The following is a 22,265-nucleotide window of genomic DNA, read 5'->3' as shown; positions in this document are numbered from 1 at the left end:
GGGGTTCTTGCGAAAAATCAATTTTTCCATGTGCTTACTCGAAATATTTACTGTGTTGGATAAGTTCTGCTTTCTATTAAAACTGTGAGATTGTCATAAAAATTATTAATAAAAAATTATGAATTATTACTTCTTGGAGAATATCTGGTTAAATGCAATAAAATATTATGTGATTGTTTTTTTAATTACAATAACAAATTTTCGCAGGTACTTTTGTGTTATCATTTGTAATTAAATTCTGAAACAATTAAATTCATTAAAAAAAAATTGACTAAAGATATTTCCGTTTATTTTTATTATGAAAGCAATATATTCAAACACGTTACCAAATTCAATTATGAGATAAACATAAGTCTTTTTAAACGGCTATCTACATTATCATAATTCAAGGACGCGAGGCAACTGCAATTCATTAAACTTTTAAATGCACCGAGCGAAATGTTCTTCTTAACATAGAGAATAGAGCCAAACAAAGCGACAAAGCTTTATCGTGCATAACGAACGAAGATATTCAAATTAAATGTTTCATGGTCAATTATCGATTGCCTGTTAAATTGAAATGAATGTAGCCAAATGTAGAATTTTTTTATAAGGAAATCAACGCACTGGTCTTCTAAGATTTATAAAAAATTTGTTAAATATGACTTTTACATAATAGTTGCATTTCATTATAAAAAAGTTTAGTATAAAAGAAAAAATCAGATATTTGCTTGAGAAAGGTACTATTGTATGGGAAATACGAAAATGGCAAATAACGTTTTATTTTATTTTGTTCAAAGCATTAATTGTCCAACAAAAGTTAACATTGTACGAATTAATTGGAATATTATATGAAATACTCGCTCAGTCACTTTTTAATGAGATAGTTATTCTGACGGAGGCAAACGATTTTCGTTTGAGGCGTAGGCGGATGAGATTTATTTAATCGATTGATCCATCTGTCATGGAGATGAATTGAGGAAAATGCTCCCTAGGGAAATTAACATGTAGAACAAAGAGATGAGACGTTACTGCCGCTGCTGATAACAAGCCCGGAAAATCGAGACGCTAGATTGGAAGTCTTAAAAAGGAGCGGGGTTAGAGGGATTGATGACAGGTGGGGGCGGTGACTCGCATTTATCGAAGGTGCTAGGTCCAGCCGAGCTGGCACTCGATAAGAACAGACTTCGATTCAGCATCAGGCAGGTGTTACCGTCGGCGTATCATCATTGGGACTTTCGATTACCCATCGTGGTCAGTACCAATGACAAACAGCGGCTTGATCTTTTTCGGAAACATGATTCAGTTGTTGGATGATCGCTTCTTAATTAGAAGTTAAATATTCGGCTAGATCTTTTGGCATTATCAGGTAGATTAGCACACAAACAGTGAAGAATTAGAAATTTCGTTGATAAGATTAGTTCTGATTTCGTGTTGGATACAGACCGTGTTTGCTGTCCGCGAATCAAAGATTTGAAAAGAAGAAAGAGTGACCTTCTAATGGCGATGCTGCATCTTCGCGCGCCCTGCATCTTCCTTCTTATTTTTACGGTAGGTTATTTTCTTGTATGCTACTTATTTTTTATGAAGTTAAGAAGTTAATATAAAATATATTGAATACAACAATAATTTGGACATTAGACCGTTTAAAAAATTTATTTATTTTAAAAGCAAATGCGAGAAATTTTAATTTAGATTTCAATCTTGTCTGAAATGAAATCTTTCACAATATGCTCTTTACAGTTTTTTTAAAGAAGCTTATAACATTGTTATTTTTTATATATTATGGCACACAACTTTATATATATGTAAAATTAGAGAAAATATATTTAATAATTAAATATTATTAAGATCTGCTTTGATTAAAAAATGGCACTTTCTTTTATTTCTTAAAATATATTGAATTTAAAGCAGAACTCCGATGAAAATAGTTGAATTGTCAGTAATTAAAGTAAATTGATAAACTATTATAGTAACCAATCTGACAATATTTATTTATATAATTAATACCACAACGTTTCGGCCAGACGATTTCTGGCCATTATCATATTCATTCTGTTGACAAAGGTTGTAGACGCGCTGTCTAACACGTCTCCGATAACAACACTCAACGATTTCTTTTCTTTCATGGATTAATATCCAGAAACACTCATGTATTTAGTATAATTTAACGAGGTATTTAATTTCACAAATAATTTAATTATGTTAAACTAGATCTAAACGTCATGTAACTATTAAATTACTCTTATGGTTTTTATGTAATTTTAGATACACTTGATAATGGCCAGAAATCGTCTGGCCAAAACGTTGTGGTATTAATTATATAAATAAATATTGTCAGATTGGTCACTATAATAGTTTATCAATTTAAAGCAGAACTTTTTACTTTATAAATAATATTTATCTAAATTTAAAAATTAAAAAACTAACAAACACTAAACAAAAAATTATTAGACAACCTATAAAAAATTTGTATATAAAATTGTTCTTATACACGGAGAGAATTTCCTCTTAAAAATTACTCTGAAAATTGTGGTAACTGTGAGACAACGTAAACCTTAAAGAATTTTACCATACTTTTAATAAAATTTACTAAAATTTAGTAAAATTTTAATAAAATTTGGCAAGGTTTTAGTAAATTTTGTTAGAAGTATAGTAAAATTTACAAAATTTTGCCAAATTTTATTAAAATTTTAGTAAATTTTGTCAAAAAGTATAGTAAAATTTTTCAAGATTTACGTTGTCCCACAATTACCACGATTTTCAGGGTAATTTTTAAGAGAAAATTCTTTCCGTGTATTGTTTTGTGCATACATATATATGTAAGAAAAACAGTACTATTAACATAAAAAAATAAGTATTATTAAAAAATAAGTATTTTTAATCAAGAATATTACATTTATATGAATATAGTATAAATTTCTGTTTTTTTATTTCAAATTAATTAGATGTATTACAGCCAGTTGTATTTTTCTCACTTCGATACCGTAAATATATCAATGTTAGATAATTAAATTTTTTGTTAGACTGAAAGAAATATTGCCGTTCTTATCATGCCGTAACATATATTTTATTCTTTGACTATTTTCACTTTCATACCGACGTACTGTGCAGTCGTTTCGCTGGTTAATCTCGCGTGCCGAGATAATCGCTTGCATGGTTTGATCGGGGACCAATTGTGAAACCGACATTTTCTAAATTAAATTGTATACATGATCGCCGCCAGGCGATATTGAACTTCATGAAACTTTCTCATGTATCTCTGGAAAATTAGTTATTGCATATATATGTATTACTTTCAGTTTCAATTATTTAAGTGTATTTTAATATAAATAATATTTACTTCAATAAATCAATATATCAATAATAATTTTTATCAATGTAATTATAATTTGTCTTTATTGTTATAATATATTTATTTGATTAAAACAGGTCAGCTGTTTGTTTAGATATAATGCCGCAGTTCCACTAGCCTCTCATTCATCACATCAAGTATGTAAATTAAATATTTAATAAATATTACGGTTATATTATATATATGATTATATAATTGCATATACTATATATGATTGCTTACTTTTATTTATAAAATGAATATATAATATATTTGGTTTTGCTTGCTTTCTGCTTTTTTAAGTTATACTTTTTAAAATTTATCTTTGTTGTACTTTTACATTTTTATACACATTTTTTAATGTTTTTGTACATTAAAAAATCTTTCTCATTTAGCTGTTTAAAATATTTTATGCTATACATCTTTAAACTTTTTTCTTTTTAGATTAATTTTGAAAAATGTCTCCAAGAATTTGTTATATCTTTATAATTAATTTATATTTATGTACTTTTTTAATGATTTTTTTTTAATTTTATGGATAAACGCAGCAGTTTTGACATATATCATTTATCATGATTGCTACTTCCATAAAACAATGCTTCGGATATTTCTTCATCAATCACGCTTTATGCAATACTTTGATTTGGAGTCATTGATTTAGCGTAAGTAAAATTTGCAAATAAATTTAAATTCTTATTTTGGGATATTGATATTAACAACTTTGTGCATTAATAAAAATCTGTTTACTGTAAATACAAAAATTTTGTATATGCCTTTTTATCTGAAGTATGTTCTTTAAATCCTGTTCTTTCAATCTTGTCGTCAATTTTCCTTTAGCATCTGTCTAATTCTTTAGATACAGAATGCATTCAAAAACAAAGAAACAGATTCGCAAAGTGATTGGGATTCTACCTTAAATTCTCGTTCTACGAGGGAGGTAGAAGCATCGGATGCTACATCCGACGATGATGATGAGGATGATGACGAAAATGATGAAGATGACGATAATGATGAAATTCAAAAGTAACATATATTTAATAAAACAAATCTGTAAATAGTAAAGTACAAGAATAAAAACATATAAATTTGTAACAATATTAAAATTAACAAAAAAAGAACAATAAGTAAAATTGTAGAATTTATACGATTAATTTATTAACTTAAAATATATTATGATATTTGTATTATTATTATTGCTAACTATTTAATTTTCTATTTTTTACATAGCACAATAAGAAATGTAAATCAAAACTGGAATATAAATAGAAATATTTTTGACCGCCGTAAGCATCCTCGCATTAAGCAGAATTACGATAAGCGTCATAAGCAAAATACAACGGAAGGACGTATGACGGTCAAGGAACAAGAGACATTGGAAGAGATAGTCCAGGAAGAAGTGACAAATTGTGCGAGCAAGAACAAAAAGAACCAAAGATACTCGAGTAGCTTCCTTGTGAATACAACGGGCCATTTGCTAACCGTCGACAAGGAGTTTCATGATGTGGTTGGCAACAATTCCAAGGTGAAGAAATCGAGCAGCGTTCACGATGGCGAGGACATCACCTTATGCTGGATTGAAACGACAACTATCAAGGAGGACAAAACTATGCAACCACCGAAGAGATTGGTTATTCGCGAGTACACAATCTCCTTTGAGAACTCGGCAACCATACCAGAAAGATATCTCGAATGCAAAAGATTTGAGGGAGAACTAATGGCTAACGATCCCGATGTCGGCAAGACGGCCCTTTTTGAGGTCATAGACGAGGATACGATGGTCAGTAGAATCGTTAATTTTACGTCTGTCAGTCACGTTGGTGATATCATTATCTGGCAACACAAAAAGGTAAAATGCGGAGTTGGTCCAGTGGTCAGTAAGAACATTATAGAATTAACTGATGACTCAAAGAATCCGAAGAAGAGAGTGGAGATCAAAGTTAGTCCCAAGATCAATCAGTTGATGGCAGTGACAACCGAACAGGAACCCTGCACGGAAAGCACCACTACATATACTACTGGATTACCTTGTGAAAGTACTGGAACTTGTGAAACCATGACCTCTCCTAGTATTTCAACAAAAGATGAAAAAGAAATAGTCAGTAAAACTGAAAGCGAGAGCAAAGAAGATTACAGTTTAATTACAGATACGAAGTTATTACCTGCAGAAGAGGAATCTGGAAAATCAACAATTTCTTCCAAAATATTGACTACGACTGAAGAACCTCGTGAAAAGATAGTCTGTGATGAGAATTCTTCAGATCCAGCGTGTTTGATACAAATACACGGTACATCCTCTTCGGAAGAATTATTTCCTGAATTAATTACAAGTACGGAAGCGTCCACGACGGAAGCAGTCACGTCGGCTGAAATATCATCAATTAGTGATACGGAAATAACTACGAAAGAAGAAATATCTCATCCTTCTATCGAGGAGAGATCGAAAGAAACCACATCATTTTTATCAGAAGAAAAGACAGAAATTTCCAACTTAGTAACTCAAAAGACAACTGCATTCGCGACAGACGTTTCTACAGAATCTTCGGAAGAATATGTTCCCCAATCAACAAATGAAGCGTCTGTTGAGAAAATCAGTACCGAGGAGAGTAACATTATTTCATTGGAAACAAAGAGTTCTAGTGCAATCGAAGATGCGGAAGAATATTCAAAGTTTGAAGAAGGGAGTGAGAGTTCGATTGAACTGACAAGTGAAGAATTAAGTAAAATAAGTGAAATTGTTTCATCTTCAAGCGAGTACGTAACTTCAGAGGAAGTTGATATTAAGCCAGTTGTCACATCGGCGTTGCCTCCGACGGTTGGATATACAGAATTTACCCAATTGGATAAGTTATCTGAACGGCCAATTTCGACTGAAAGTGTAACTGGAACTATAATTGCCGAGTCCTCACCAACTTCTGAACAAGTGTCATCCGAAGAAAGCAAGGAAAGTACAACATCTACAGTCGAAGGGACATCGACAAGGGTTAGATCAAAGACTGAAAAAGACGAATTTATTTCGACTATTATGACTAAAACAATATCGCCAACGATGATTAAATCAACGATTTTTTTACCGGTGACGAGCAGCAAGACAGACTATTCGTGCGAGAATTCTGAAGAGTGCGCCGGTTTGGGAAGTTGCGACGAGTCCGGACATTGTGGCGAAACGACCACTAAGTGCGATTCGGAGATATGTTCCGAGGAGGAAGTCACAGAGTCTCAATCAAAATTTGACGACATTTCCCCGCCAATAAAAACTCCGCCACTTGTAGTTGATTTGCAATTGCCTGAGAAATCAACAATGATAGAGGATCAGCACACGACTGTCACGATGGGCATAAATTCTCAAGAAAGTGAGACTTGGACGGCTATTAATATTCCTATCACGAGTGATGCTCGAAGAAGCACAACTACAAGTACGCCGCAGCACAAGCTGACCTTAAAGGTGAAGGTCCTCGTGGAACACATCAATGAAAACAAAGAGAAACAAAATTTGGTCGAGGTGGAGAAACAATTGTCGTTGGACGAGAATGTAGAACGCCATGACATTCCCAACTTGTTGGAGCAGTTGAAATCCTTGAACGATTCCGTTAACATGGAAACCATAAGCGCATTACTGAATTGTACCAGCTTGGGAAATTTGACAAGAGACGCAAATTTTATCAACAAAAAATTGGATAATGCTATTAAAAGTACAGATGGAGACGCAGATATGGAGTTTGCAAATTCTAAACCTGAGGATTCGATGTCAGAGCAGTTTATTTCTGACTCATCTGAATATCAAGATCGCTTACCCGAGTATCAAGAAGTACCACCTCGAAGACGAAGACGAAGAAGTCTTGATGATGAAATTGAAAATCTAAATAGACTTGTTAAACGAGACCTTAATTCCACTGATTCTATGATTGATTCTTCAAATATTTCAAAATCTTTACATACTGAATTGACAACGGATAATTTACAATTTTCCGCGACGACAATATATTCCGACGAGGAAACAATTAATACAGAAAGTAAACGAAATGTAACTAGGACAGGAGAAAATGAACAAAACGTAACTAGAGATGAAAGTATGATGTTTTCGACATTAATGAGTGTTATTGATGATGATCTTTCAAATACTTCAGAATCTCATAATATTAATCTGACGAAGGACAACATACAGTTGACTACGATAAATAAACCTGAATTGACGACAAATAAACTTGAAGCGATGACAAATAAACCTGAGGAGGAAATAAATAATGCTGGATATATAGAAAATGAAAATAATACAACTAATGAAAGAAATGAAAGCACAATGCCTTTGATAAACGAGACTATTAGTAGCGAAACAAGAATGAAAGTCATGCAAGAGACATTACCAGATATACAAAAAGATGTCATGGATGGATTGCAGCACATGATATCAAAATTGACACAAAATGTTAGTCTGGCTTCGGCCATTAAGGTTAGAGAAGCCATCAGAAAGAGTTTATTAGATATTTTAGCGGACCCCAAAGATAAGAAGGTGAGGAGAAAAAGAGCGGCTACGGAAGAAGTCGGACATTGGTCAAATGAAAGGATCAAGAAGACGCCAATGGGTGGTAATCTTAGAAGTGTCACTGAATTCACACTGTATAAAGTCCTTCATTGAATAAATGTATGGCAAAGTTTATAAATATTATTTCGCTATTTTCTAATATCAAAAGATAATTCTAATAAAACTAAATTCACAGAGAGAAAGATTTCTTTAGATTAATAAACAGTTTTGTTCGACTATTCCAAAGCATATATTTCTTTGGTTTTAATAAATTTTAAACAGATTTCTTTAGATTTAATGAAATTTATTAGAAACAAAGAAATATATGCTTTCGAATAGTCGAACAAGGCGGTTTACTATATCTAAAGAAATTTTTCTCTCTATGTAGAGAGTTAATTAAAAATGATATTGTATCTAAATTTTATTGTATACTGTAATATAAATGTATATTACAAAAAAATCTTTATAATATATATTAATTATATATATTAAATTGTTCAAAATACGGCAAAATATTTGAAAAATTGCTTTTTATTTATGTAAATATATTTACTAATTTACCGAGAAGAATTTAATATGTATTCAATTACAAAAAATGTAATTATTTTATCTAAAATAAAAATTTATTATTCTATATATTGATATAACTTTTATTATTTTTGTAACGTTGAGTCAACATATAAGGTGGGAAAAAGTATAATGATTAATAATCTGTAAAGTTGTAAACACGCCTGATTATCGTGCAAACAATTATAGTTTGCGCTCGTTTATAACGTTCGAAAATAATTAATCATGAACACCAATTTTGCATTGCACATAATCACAATCGTATTGGCCGAATCGCGTTTATAATGGATCGTCTTAACGAGCAATTGTTACGCATTTTTATTGTTTTCATTAAGTTGAAAATAATGCACTGGGTGATAAACATGACTATTAAGCATGCGGTATTCAAAGATTTATTATTTTTTTATCAATTGTAATATTTATGCCAGCATGTCTCAGAAATTCGTTTACAATTTACAAGTGTAGATAATTATATACGTGCTTTTTTTCTCTATTCTTTCCACGTATTAAATATTAATAGATTCGACTATTTTTATACATTTAACACATTTTTTTTATTATTTTCAATGAATTATTTAATTAATAAATACGCGTATTTATTATAATTAAATCTCATTTTTCCAGCAATAATATTTATAATGTTTCAATAAACAGTTACATAAAGTGAAAAGCATTACATTTTACAGATTGTATACACATATAGTGGCAATGTTCTATTGTCACTAAACGATTATGTCCCTGGACATTTGTACAATTGCGACGATACACATTTTCCCGATGTCGGATTGAACACTAGCTTATTTGGACACGAAAGATTGTCCATTTTAGAGTACCCGCTGCCGTTCCAATAACACAAGTAATATCTCTTACAATATACGTCGTTTATTGGAAATCTACCGTATCCAAGGCAGAGTGGTGCTGAAGTAGTCAACGGTGCCATTGTCGTCGTTTGCAGGCACTTAGTTGCATCCGCAGGCATGCATCTACCCTCGTCGGGGTCGAATATAGCAGAACTAGCGCACGACAGTATCACCGGCTTGAGTTCCTCACCATCGTCCACGCAAAAGTAGTAATTCCTGCAAGTTCCATCGTAGATCTCGAAAGCACCCATTTCCGTGCAATTGGGTGTCGTGGTCTGACCTGCGACGATTTTGAAAGAAGAGCACAAAAGAACGGCGATCAAGACGCGACCCATTGTCGTGTGCGAACGAAAGATTCGACGTGATTTTCGGACGAATCTTTTATACGGAAGTAGTTTATCATTTAATTGCGTTAATCGTCCTTTCATTTGTCAGAGATTTCATCAAGATCAAAACAAGATAAAGTGATAACAGTTATAACTTTTCCATGAATTCGCTTATTTTCTGTCTTGATACGAAAAATTAATTTTTTTTTTTTTTGATCTTGTCGACAATAATTTCGTTGTGTAAATTCGCGCGCGAGATTTTTCAACGTTCCTTTTTTTTTCATTACTTATAAGTTTTCTACAAAATTTTTTAATTAAGGACTTAATAATTTATTTACTCTATTATATTATGTAATTGTTGAACGTTGTGCGACGTGATTAAAATAATAACACTGCTTGTCTTTTTTTTCAACGTCGTTTAAAGTCAAGACGGCATTTGCGCATCCCCGACGATTCTTTCCAGGTGAAATGTCGGACGCGATTCTGAATGCGCGTTTTTTTAACTCGGCAGCCTTACGACGAGGAAATCGAGGGTGAAGTCTACAGAATACAAAATCGCCAGAAAGCGACGAGAAAGTTGCAACTGGATTTAATGTCCGCGCGTAATATTCTGCTCATTCGTGCGTGCTTATGCATCAATTATACATGCACATCTTATATATGTATATATATATATATATATATATATTGAAAAAATTTTGTTATGCTTGTCTTGTTCATATTGAACATTTATTTTCTGTCCTTCTATTAAATTAAAGACTTACTTTTTACCGAGATAAAATTATATTATTTATTTATTTACCTTTTATACACAGATTTTAATAAACTTTGATGCAAATATTAATAATAATAATAATTTAATTTGCAAGATACAAGAAATGTGTACAATATTACATTGTGTTGAATAAACATGTACAAGGAAACAAAAATTATTTATTCATATACCTTTTATACACACAGATTTTAATCAATTTTGATGTATATTGTAAAAAATAATAATTTAATTTGCAAGATATAAAATATGTACAATATTACATTGTGTAGAATATAAAAAAATTACGAGGGATCAAAGAAATCAGTTACATCCATGAAAAGGGTCATTATACCCGCAAGAGCATTGCACCTTTAGATACATTCCAGCCTGCGACCCTTCGGTCCAGGTAACTTTTTCCGTTGTCCCATTAGTAGACGGGGTGCTCGGGAAGACGGAGATCTTCTAGAATAGATAGGAAAATCCTCTATCTAAATCACGCATTAAACTACAGGCTCTAGGAGAGAGATCGGCAGAATATACAAGAAGGAATCCTTGTTCTGGAGCGAGGGAAAGGTGCTACGGAAGGGAGAGAGAGAGAGAGGTGTCAGGAAGGAAGGAGAGAAGCGCAAATGTATATAAGTGTCTTCGGTTGAAGACGCTCCAATGGACTCTCTCTTTGACCCTGGTCAAGTGCGCATCTTTCCTTCCATTTTTTCTTTTCTTCCCACTTCCCTTCCCATGCATGATCGTGCCGTTTCGATCCTACGTCCTTCCACTTCAACCTTCACCTTCACGCGGCGAAGAAGAGAACCGGGTTCTCGCGCCAGTTCGATCGCGTTACGCGCTGTGATGTTGGTACAAGGTTGAAAACTAGCGAAAATTCAATTTGTTTTAGAAGAAAGACGAGTGTAATTTTAGTTTCGCGTGCATGTGACATGTTCCTGGTGGAGAGATCCTCATTTTAGGAGAGATGGATACTCGAAAAGTGAGTAACAGTAATGAATCGTTTATTACAAAGTTGTCGAGCAATTGTAGAAATGTGCTTGTCATAGAATTAAGAGATTTCAGAGCTTTTCTATATAAAATAATATAATTAATTTGATATTACATAGTATTAAATTGTTATCAAATTATTATTAAAGTCTGTGTTTGACATATGTAAAATATTTAATATGTACATATGACATATGTAAATATATTAATTATATATTATATTAATAAAAATAATCATAGAAATTTTTTTGTAATTTATATTTTTGTGCAATAACTATTTCTAAAATACATTTTAATTGTATTGTAGATTTTAAATTAAATTAGAACCTAAATTAGAATTTCAGAATTAGTAAAATAAAAGTTCATAGTTAGTAAATAAGATCAATATCGCGGAATATGTTATCAAAAGCAATTATTCATTATCTTCATACTATGTAATAATTTCCTAAAAAAATGCAAACCGCTGCGCTCGCGTTAGATCATTCCCGTGAATTTAATGATGGATCATTTTAATGCACTATAATTCCGTTTTACTCGCGATATTGATAATGAGGTGAATCACGTGGGTACGATTATGATATACCGAGAAACTTGACTACATAAAACGTATATATCACTTTGGATTCTAATCTATATTGCACACGTGGATGAAATGAATATACTAAACTTTCCATGCCAAAATCAAACATACTTTTCATTATTAATTAAGATACTGTGCATTATGATAACGTGCATTGATGTAGATAAAATGTAGATAAATAGGAAGAAACTACTCTTTAAGTATAGTTGTATTTCTACTAGACATATGACTTTATTACTGAAAAACTATCACTAAGCTTAAATATATTAATTTTTTAAAATTATTTTATTAGTATATTTTTGGTATTTATGTACTTTGTAATTTTTAAAATACCTTTAAATATAATTTATTGAAAAAGAAGTTTTGCCTATTATTATGAAAATTAAACTTTAGTTCCAAAATTATAATTTTTTTGAAAAAATTGTTTTGATTTTGTGCAAACTGTTCCACAATCACGTTTTTTAATTAGTCAGGAGAGTCGAAGTCGGAGCAGTATGTTAATGCACTGCCCGCGTTGTGTCTCGAGAGTCATAGTGATTTATGCATCGTGAATCGACGGTAGCGTGCGTCAGGACAACGAATAAGTGACGAAGACATAAGCCGCTTTCGAAGCAAACGATCAGACTGTTCGGCATATTGCCAGTCGAAGAGGGAAAACTCTTTCGACCGACCTAAATCTATCGCTTTCCGTTTGCACGTGTATCACTTAGTTCCGATTTCCAAAAATATATACATCAGTGCAGATATTTCCCAATTATTTTTCTTTATTATTATGAATATTATTATACGGAGTGTCTTAAAAATAATGGAAAAAAGATATTGGGCAGTAGCGTTACTTTTTAAAGAAATTTGATATTAATTTTTATTAACACAAACATATGATACGCTAGTAATCTTTGTAATCTTTTTTAGCAAACGGGATTATAGTGCGTATACGTATAGATTGTACCCAAAAATATGACCTACAGTTTAACGTTTCCGGTTCCCAAAGGCTAAGGTAGAGAGATCTGTAGACACAGAATACTCTTGATGGTCTGTCATTTTATCAAAGAGGAGAACAAGCATATAACAACATGGTTCGTGGCCGTCATCGAACCCGAGACCTTTGATGTTGAACAGATCAGTCAGTGCGTTATCCGTTGTATCATGTTCGCCAATAGTTACATTAAAATAGTTAATTCAATTATTTTAACATTGCAACCTATAAAAAGAAAGTGTAAAAAATTCTTAATTGTTTTGGTTAATTTTTTCTTAGAATAATATATAATATTAATATAAAAAAAGGTGAGCAGGATTTTTGAGCTAAATACTGTATTAAGATGTAAATCAAAAATCAATCACACATCATCAATCATCACAGAGCCGTATTAGTTCTTTAAGACATTATCTAAGACGATCTTGAGATACAAATTCGATTATGAATATTGGTGTCAATTTCAAATAATAAGATGAAAATATCAAATTGTAAGATATTTTGTAAATTGTAAGGTAAAGACATCTTTAAAAGATGTCTATATTTTGGACATGTGTACTATATGGATGTTTAAACTTTATGTGCAAATACGCATAGTGCTGATAACGAATGAAATGCTAGAAATGATCTTGTTAAAAGAGACAAAAAGAAAAGTCGCTTTCCATTTACACGCTTATCAGGTCAGCTTTAGAATAGTCAATATTAGATCTTAACGAGCGTGTGATGTTCATACAAACATTGAATTTTTCTGCTCGACTAATGAGACTCGTGTGCGTGTAGTTCCGACATTTTTAGTAGTATCTTGTTTCTACGGATATATGAGAGTAAATAATACTCTCAACAGTCTGCCAATGTCAAAATTAAAATAAGTATATCGAGTATCTGCATATCATTTATATTGTAACATTTATTTTATAACGATAATTTCGACAAATATGACAAGTAAGAGTTAAGAGCGCCAGTTAACAACAAGTTCATTTACATTGACAAAATAAAAGTGAAATCTTCTTCCTTGTTAAAAGGAAATAACATTGAGTTGTTAATAATGACACAGTACCAATGTAAACCGTGTTTCCGCTCTTTGCGAGATATTTCTAAATGCGATTCTTGCACATATTTTTCTGTGTTTTCCTTTTTTGATTTACATACTTTCGCTTAATATATTGATATGTATATGTGACTTTTAAATCGCGAAAGCCAGCAAAAGAAGATTTGACAATACTCTTCTATCGTTCTCTAAACATAGATAATTCGCTCGAGCAGTTTCGAAGTTACAGGTACAAGGTTTTCAATTAATCACAGTAAAAATCGCGATTTCTTAGTTGAAGAAGTTCATATGAGGGGTCACGGCAAGCGTTTTATGCCGTATTCTTCTTACACGCACGTCGAACTGGAGCAGCCCGCGATGTAAATACGATAGTTAACTCTCTCCGTCTCGACGCTCCTGTAATTGTCTCCCGTGCCGCTGAAGCACCGTTAGGGTTTCGTCTTTTCTCGCCGAGAAGATCATCGCGATCTCCCGATTTTCACCCGACCATTCCCACGGGAATTTAGAATCTTGGAAAGTGACAGGATAATATAATCATACAATTATTTTTATCGCGATCTCGAGCAACGTACGTAACTTTTATTAAAATATTTACGTTAACAAATTGACATTTATCAAAACGTTGCATTTCGCGAACATTCGAAAAAAAAGTATTAAAAAAAATTATTACATACGTCGACAGAGTGATTAAATTATGAACTCTTATTTCGCATTACCAAAGAGAGCAACGACCTACGTCGCTGAACAACGTCGAAAGTTTCGTCTGTAAATATCGATCTCGTTGACGTTCGGTCTCGATTTCACGTAGATACCTCGCAGAATTTCTCGTACGTGATGATCGTTTCATTTCGGACGACGTTATCCCGTAATGAGAGCGCAGCCTCATTATCGGCCGCGGTTCGTCTCGATTAGCGCTGACATTTATTTTCCTACACAAGCGCGCACGTATGGGACACGCACACACACACACACGCACGTATATACACAAAGACGCACCACGTTAGGATTACACGTGCACGACCCCGCGCATTACATCGTCTTCGTCTTCTTCTTCTTCTCCTCGACTCGCAGATCCCAGCTCGTCGTAATACCCACAGCCCACTTACCTACATTACTCGTTTTATGTGTGCGCGGGTGCTACATCTCCGCGCGTCGTCTTCGGCGGGCGACGACTTTGTATATACGCGCAGTGGCGTAATCAATTTTAATAATCGGACGTTTCAATAATTAATTTTTGCGGCAGCGTGGGACGTTCTTAATGAGAAAACACGCGGGTGACTTCCGCGCGGCTGCGGCAGTACCGCCGCGCCGTCGCTTTCGGGCGAACGGGTTATTAGAATTTACGATTATCCTCCTCGTGTTATTAGCGTACGTCGTTGTTACGCGGCGATAATTTATGCAGCGCAAGAGGAACGAGGCGCGCGTTTCGTCGAAAACAAACGGTTATTATTTTGCGCCAGCGATAAATTGCTCCTGGAAATTCTAAGTACGTACAAATACCAGGTACCAGGATATATTTACGCTTTATATACATTTATACCTTTACGTAATTATCACATAGCTTCATGCATCTGTGCATTTTTTATTTTGACTCACGCACGCTATTTATTATTATATTCCGCTTACGGCGTAACAGGTATTTTGAGAACGAACCTACAACGAAACGCATCGTTCGATTTTCGAATATTGCAGTTACGCTGATGCATTCGTGCATCAGCGTCCTCTCACCTTGCACTTCTAGGTCGAGACCCCACTGTGGGTTGTGGTCGAGGTCGGTATATTTGCCGAGCAACCGAATAGACCCATAATTTCCCGTTCAAACGTGACGGCGGTTTGAACGGCCAGGAAAAAGAGAATCGATATACGCTGGTACCGCGATACGATCGTTCAGTCGTAAACGATCAAACCTGCGCGCGGGCAAATGGACGGCTCTCCAGATGTTCCGGACGATCTCTAACCGAGAAATCGGACCTATCCGCTTCTCAGCAGATTTCGACCCGTTCTTGTATCCTTAATTCCATCCTTGACTTAAGAGCGCGGAGTCACTGTTATTCTCGATACTTGATTAATACCTGCCGGGTATTCCTAGCCTACTGACTCCTAATTAACGTCCGTCTTGGGAAAGACGGACGGCGTTGTGCTACATCGTTTTCACGAGTGAAGATGTAACATCCGAAGGAATCCGCGCCGCCGCCGGTGGAACAAGTAGGTTTATTCGCGCGCGCGCGCTCTGAATTTCATTAAAATATTACGCGCGAACGTGCGCGGCTGAAATTCGGCCCGCGTCCAGTATCAAAGTTTCAGGAGCGACGTAGAGGCATTGAAATACGAAAGGAAATATTTTCCAAGTACCGCGTGAGGTATCTCCGTAGGATAAGCGTGACAATTCCGATTCGCGCGTTTATAGTCCGTCTCGTCATCAGGCGAGAAACTACTCTCGCGTCGAACATCTGCGCGTCGTAAACGAAACCACCGCGACGCGTCGCGAATCGCGCGTGTATTGCAAAGTACGCGACCTGGTCGGAAGGCAATTTGCATAACGCGCGCTCCCGTGTGTATGTGCGCGCTCGCCCGCGCGCGCGTAAAATCGCCATAACGCGTCATTAGAAGCGCGCGTTTCTCGCGCGTAGCGCGAGCGTGAGCGCGCCACCAGCCCCCCTCTCCTCCTCCTACGTTTCTTTCTTCCGTTTCTTCACTTTCCTACGCGGCTTCCGGTTCGCGGGACAAACACGGTCATCCGCCGACTTACTCTCGTTCTCTCTCACGCGAGCGGCGGCGACGCGCACGTACGCACGCGAAGAACTGGCACGTGGAGAGCGCTTCTTTCTCCCTCGCATTCAATCGCGACGTGGGAGAATCCCAACCGCCGCCGCGCCGCGGGCGCTGCGAATCGCGACAATTCCCGGGCCTTTCTTCGACATTTCCTTCGTTTTCCTCTGGCGGCCTTCCGCGGTGAAGGCTTCTCCGAACGCCGGTTTTCTGCCTCCAAGAAAATAATTCACCGTGGATTCGGCGAAGATTCAACAGCGAGGCTGCGACTCTTTGAAATGCGTGTCGAGCTTAACTCGAGTGTTTGAACAATACGGAAAACTATTTCAGCAGAAACTATTTTAACTAAAGAGAAATTAAGTTAAATTAAATGACAGCAGATATTGTATGTGTCACAGTTATTAATTTGTTATCGATATATTCTTTGTTTCCTTATAATAATTATAATTTAATTGTCATTATACTTTAGTACTTTCGTTTATGAGAAATGTTTTATTTGTAATGTTTTGAATGTTGGGTCATAGAAATTTTAAATAAAAACGTTACGCATTGAGAGAGCGATTAATGTCAAAATCGAAATATAAAGAAATATGAGACAAGAGATTCATACAAAATATATAAAATGCAGTAATGCTTGAAATTTTTATATCTCAATATATAATATTATTAGATATTGATTCTACACATAAATAATACAATGCAAATTGAGGGAGTAATAGATTGAAGTAACTCTATCCGGAATTGAATTCGTGAGGCTTTCTTACAGCAAATTCTTGACCTTGTACCTCGCATTCGTATACCTTATGAACTCTTACCACCGGTAATGACTGGCTGATTCAGAATCTCTTCAGGAAGATGATGATTGTGAATTCTATGTCGGTTAAATGGGCCGAAGAATCTTGACAAAAACCTCGAACGACAATTGCGCTTTCCATTCGGTTCGAAAGCCAATTTCAAAATTAGGGATATGCAAAGAGCGCCGTGCGAAATTTAATAACGGTAAGTTTAATAACGTTAAACAAATGTGAAACCTGTGGATTACTAATGTGACGCGGGCATATGGTTTGCGGCAGTTAAAACGCAGTAGGCAAACCAATTGTTAGCCGCTTCGCGACCGAAGGATTTTTACTGCGGCGGCAATATTGTTCGTTTCTGCTCGTGCGTAAATTGCAAGCGGCGCATTAAAGCGGGGTAATCAGCTGAATTTAGGACTAAGGAGAGGAAAACCGAGTCCAACGAGGACTCTGTTCTGGAATAACAAGGGAGAAGGCGTCTAGTTTCACGCACGGCATACATAATCCACGGCGGCGTAGAATGATTCTCATGGCGCGACCCAGTTCGCTTCACCGCACGTTATTCTCTGTCGCGTCATTGACTGTTGCGGAAAGTGTACATAATAATGTAATGCGCACGAGATTTCGTTAGACAAATGATACCTGGAATATTGAGAAAGAGAGAAACAATTGTTAGCATGCATCCAACGACTTTAATAAGCATTTGAGTGCCTCTTATTTAAGACTGCGAAGTGAAAACTTGGCTCACCTGGGATTACTTTATTAAACCAATCTTAAGCGGAGGTTTCGCTTCCAATGTCACTGTTTCTTGATTATTCTTTCTCGACAAATAATTTGCAGATGCAAATGCAAAAAAAAAACTAATTTCCAGTAACATCTTTGGGTCTTCCCTATAGCAATCGTTTCGTATTTCAGGCTTGCTTGGTGTTATATTTACTGCTGATCTGCATAATCAACGCGACTGCCGTTCAAAATGGTTGGGGCAGACCGAATAACATTCGACGCGTTCGCAAAATCAGCGAATATCTTGTTCCACCGCCACCGCCAAGGTTTTCACCGAACCCGAGAATCCCAAGAGTGGCGAACTATCAGTCAACCGAGCAACCAGGATACTTCATGCGGTTCATGAGTTTGTTGAATCCATTTAGTTCTGATTCTTCACAACCGCCACCACCGCCATCACTGTCTCTGCAGCCCAAAACCCCGTATCCGCCAAAGTTTATTCAAAATCCCGATCCCCTGCCAGCCGCAACAAACTACAATGGTCCTCCCCCTATAGAGTACGAAAAACCACCTCTTCCTCCGCCGTCCAACGAACACTCAGGATATCCCATCCCTTCGATCAAACCTAGGAGCTGTAATTCTTGCAACAAAGTCCCCTGGATACCGATGCATGGTGAAACACATTCGGGAGATGCCTCGTACGCATCGTCATCACAGTCGATTGAATCATCGCCGCATGGCGAATATCTGACTGAGACTCGAGACGTACCTTATTACGACGCTTATCATGCTGCCTCGCAAGAAATTAGAGTTCCAGATTACTCCTTCAATGCGCCATTGCCTAGTGGTGAACCGGTACCAGATCCGTTGCACGTATATCCTGGAGCATTGCCACCGCTCTTCAACCAACAAAATTTTAATTATTCCGTAGACATCATTCCCAACCCGTTGCCCTCATCAATTTCCGGAAATGGTATAGCTACAGGTAATGGCTGTTTTTTCTTTCTAACTGTAGCGAAGTTTCAATGGTAAACATGACAATTAATCTGTGTATCCAGGTCCTTCGAATGAGGGAGTTGTCTCTCAACAACCAGGATATATTAATCCTAGCGGTCTTCAATCTTCGGGGGTATTTAATAACGGAGGATATTATGACGTAACAGGATTGAGTGGATCGCCAGATGGTTCCGTTTATAACGAAAGTCAAATTAATCAGGAAATTCCCAACAGCTACGAAAATTCCGGTTCCAATCGAGAATTATATCATAACAATCAGAAAAACTATCTATCCACCAGCGCCAACGTCGCCGAAAGCTCTCTTACACCTGTGTACGCCTCTTCCGGGAAAATAGAAGATTCAATTAAATTTGAAAGTGTCAGGACGACTACGGCACCTGAAGACAAGTATTTCGTAACACATCAAGACGCTTCAACGGAATCTGATTTTATCACGGATTATTTCCAGAAAACGACTGATACCGCGGTAAAGAAATAAAAGATCAATAATAGTGCGATTCAGAATTCCAAAAAGTAACGAAGATTCTACGGCTTTTTAGGAGGAAGAGAATGCAACACGTGATGAGGTTAAGGAAATGTGGGACAGTTTATTTTCACCACACAGAAAACCGAAGAAAAATAAACAGGTGATGCAATTGTGTTTTTTCAGTGGAAAATCTTTAGAAGGAAACTACCTTAAATTGCCTTTGACTATAATTATGCAATTAAAATTTTAGTTACAGGTTATAATTCCCTATACATCTCAGCATACACCTCTTCCGTTTCAATCGCCCAGCGAGATTTCTAACACGAATGAATCCAATCATGACAATTATATTGGTGAAGCATCAAACATCAGAGCCGAAGTGGTCAGTCCTCCGAACTCGTCGCACATCCAATTTCAGCCGACTACTTTATCGATGCTTGAAGATACCACCAGGAAACCATTTAATAATAAAAAGAACAATGTCATAGACCGATTTAAATTGCAAAAGAATATCGACAACTGGACGATACAGGTATGTTATCTTTTGTAATAAATGTGTATTTATGAATAAAATCTTTGCAAAATAATAAAATTAACAAAACAAAAAATTTTATGTCAATTTTAACACGTTTAGAACAGTAAATGTTAATAATAATAATAATAATAATAATATATTTAATTTAGGAATATTCAAAGGGCACAACCGTTAGTACAATAGCGCCTAGTTCAGATAAATACTTTTTTCCATCAAAACAAATACCTAATGAATACTTGACCACTACCGATGGTCCTGTTAATCGTGTAGCTAATTCTAATTACGATAATGTTAAGACATATACTTTGGGCGGATTCAGCTTCATTGATCAAGAGTATAAAGCTTTGGCCAGCAACCACATGGGAAGACCACAAATAGAAGTAATTAATAAAAGTTTTAAAAATATATCAATTACAAGAAATAATATCTTATATATTTTTTTATATTTTTTATTTAAGATTAAAAAACCTGAAAAACTCTCGACTAAAAGCCCTACCGATGCTGCCACTGCATCTACGGATAACATGTGGCAAAGCTTTCCCGTCGGAATTTCTTCGGTGAATAGAGAACGCGTTTATATAGTGACGCCGCAGCCACATATTACTACTCCTAGATCGAATCCTGAATACAGAAAAGAGAAAGTGTTGAAGGAGGCAGAAAGAGACAGGAAGGAATCAAAGGAAACTTCGCAAACGGACACGAAGAAAACGGAGAAGTCCGATAAATTCGAGTCGATCGAGAAAGCCTATCAAGTGCTGCCTCAGGCTGTGAACAATTTGGCTGTGGCTTCCACAGGCCCGGAGAACGTTCCTTTGTGGGGCATCATGGAGCACGAGGAGTTTGCGTCGACTGTTGACAGTGAATACGATAACAACGACACTGAACCTCCTACGCTATATTCTAAATCCTCAAAGGCACGTATCATAATTGTGAGATTTAGCATTTATAATTAAACTCTTTATATATAAATAATTCCTGTTTTAATCTTTTCATTTTAAGAAATCACATTTTCAAAATTTCATCTTCAAGCTTTAGTTAGAAATGTTCTAATATGCAAATTAAATTTTGTTTTAAAAGACGTTGATATTAAAAAGAATTTTTTAAATATTAATATATATTTAATTTTTTCTATATAACGAAGCATAAAAGCTTGATACCGATGTTTAAGTTAATGTTGTAACTTTTAGACACATTATTTTATATTAGAGCATTTTAAAAATATGTTAGCACTTTCTATATTGAGAATAAATATTACAAATATAATTTTATTTGTTGCAATTAATGTTAGAAATTTTTAAAATAATGATTAATATTTTTCGTTCTTTTTTAAAAATATTTGTACAGGAGTCACGTGCCAGACGATGACGCATCAAGTGTGGAAAATGCTCAAGACAATTTTGTATGCATGTGTAGACGAGTTTGATAGCGTGTTTTCGTGAAACAATGTGAGCGACTGTGAATAGTTATGTTAAAATAGTAGCCTTTGACCTCATTCCCAAACAAACTTTTTAACTTAATAATATTTAATACGAACGGGTGAACTGTTTTGACTCTACGTATGTGCGTAAGTGATTATCGTGGCCAGTGCACCGGATAAATGTATTTTATAATCCGGATATACGTACTTTTATAAGTGTAATTGTAAGTCTTTTTTATATAGTATTTAATAAGTTTAAAAAAAGCATAGAAAACTAAATATAATATAATATATATTTGCAACATGATGCATGTTGTCATGAGTTGTAAAATTGTCGATTAAAACTATTATAAATAATGTTAAGTAAAAAATATAAATCTTTAGATACGTAAACAAAAGCTAAATTATAATAATTTATCCAAAAGAATTACGCGCTTATTTGCAGACACAGTTTGAATTATTTGAAATAAAATGAATTATTTTTATAATTATAAATGTATATGTGTTTTTATAAAATTTATACACACATATATGCATATTAAAAATTTTTTTAAATAAAATTTCTATGTTAACAAATTTACTTTTTGAAGTAAAAAATAATTTGTACTTGA

The 22,265-nt window shown here is 35.0% G+C and overlaps 3 protein-coding genes across 5 annotated transcripts; 2 read left to right on the top strand and 1 right to left on the bottom strand.

The window, feature by feature from the left end:
• The first annotated feature begins 927 nt into the window (after positions 1-927).
• Positions 928-7,967, top strand: LOC105834531. 2 transcript variants are annotated; one of them, XM_036284562.1, is made up of 5 exons: positions 928-1,233; positions 1,424-1,530; positions 3,412-3,471; positions 4,170-4,336; positions 4,541-7,967. In XM_036284562.1, the coding sequence occupies exons 2-5, from the start codon at positions 1,480-1,482 to the stop codon at positions 7,944-7,946; spliced, it is 3,684 nt and encodes a 1,227-aa protein (XP_036140455.1). In that variant the 5' UTR covers positions 928-1,233; positions 1,424-1,479; the 3' UTR covers positions 7,947-7,967. The 2 variants fall into 2 exon arrangements, with proteins under 2 accessions (XP_036140455.1, XP_036140454.1); XM_036284561.1 differs by having other exon boundaries at positions 928-1,348.
• Positions 7,968-9,004: 1,037 nt separating this feature from the next.
• Positions 9,005-9,623, bottom strand: LOC105834539. The gene has a single exon (XM_012677099.2). It carries the CDS (start codon positions 9,592-9,594, stop codon positions 9,130-9,132), a length of 465 nt encoding a protein of 154 aa, XP_012532553.2. The 5' UTR covers positions 9,595-9,623; the 3' UTR covers positions 9,005-9,129.
• Positions 9,624-9,829: 206 nt separating this feature from the next.
• Positions 9,830-22,043, top strand: LOC105834549. Of its 2 annotated transcripts, none has more exons than XM_012677111.3 (8): positions 9,830-11,324; positions 18,412-19,204; positions 19,278-19,702; positions 19,776-19,862; positions 19,959-20,234; positions 20,387-20,617; positions 20,696-21,151; positions 21,582-22,043. In XM_012677111.3, the coding sequence occupies exons 1-8, from the start codon at positions 11,310-11,312 to the stop codon at positions 21,600-21,602; spliced, it is 2,304 nt and encodes a 767-aa protein (XP_012532565.2). In that variant the 5' UTR covers positions 9,830-11,309; the 3' UTR covers positions 21,603-22,043. The 2 variants fall into 2 exon arrangements, with proteins under 2 accessions (XP_012532565.2, XP_012532564.2); XM_012677110.3 differs by having other exon boundaries at positions 9,831-11,324; positions 19,953-20,234.
• Positions 22,044-22,265: the final 222 nt, after the last annotated feature.

The sequence above is a fragment of the Monomorium pharaonis genome, chromosome 3 (assembly GCF_013373865.1).
Source record: "Monomorium pharaonis isolate MP-MQ-018 chromosome 3, ASM1337386v2, whole genome shotgun sequence".
NCBI lineage: Eukaryota > Metazoa > Arthropoda > Insecta > Hymenoptera > Formicidae > Monomorium > Monomorium pharaonis.
The sequence above is the reverse complement of the archived record's forward strand: the minus strand, read 5'-3'. Positions and strand labels throughout refer to the sequence as shown.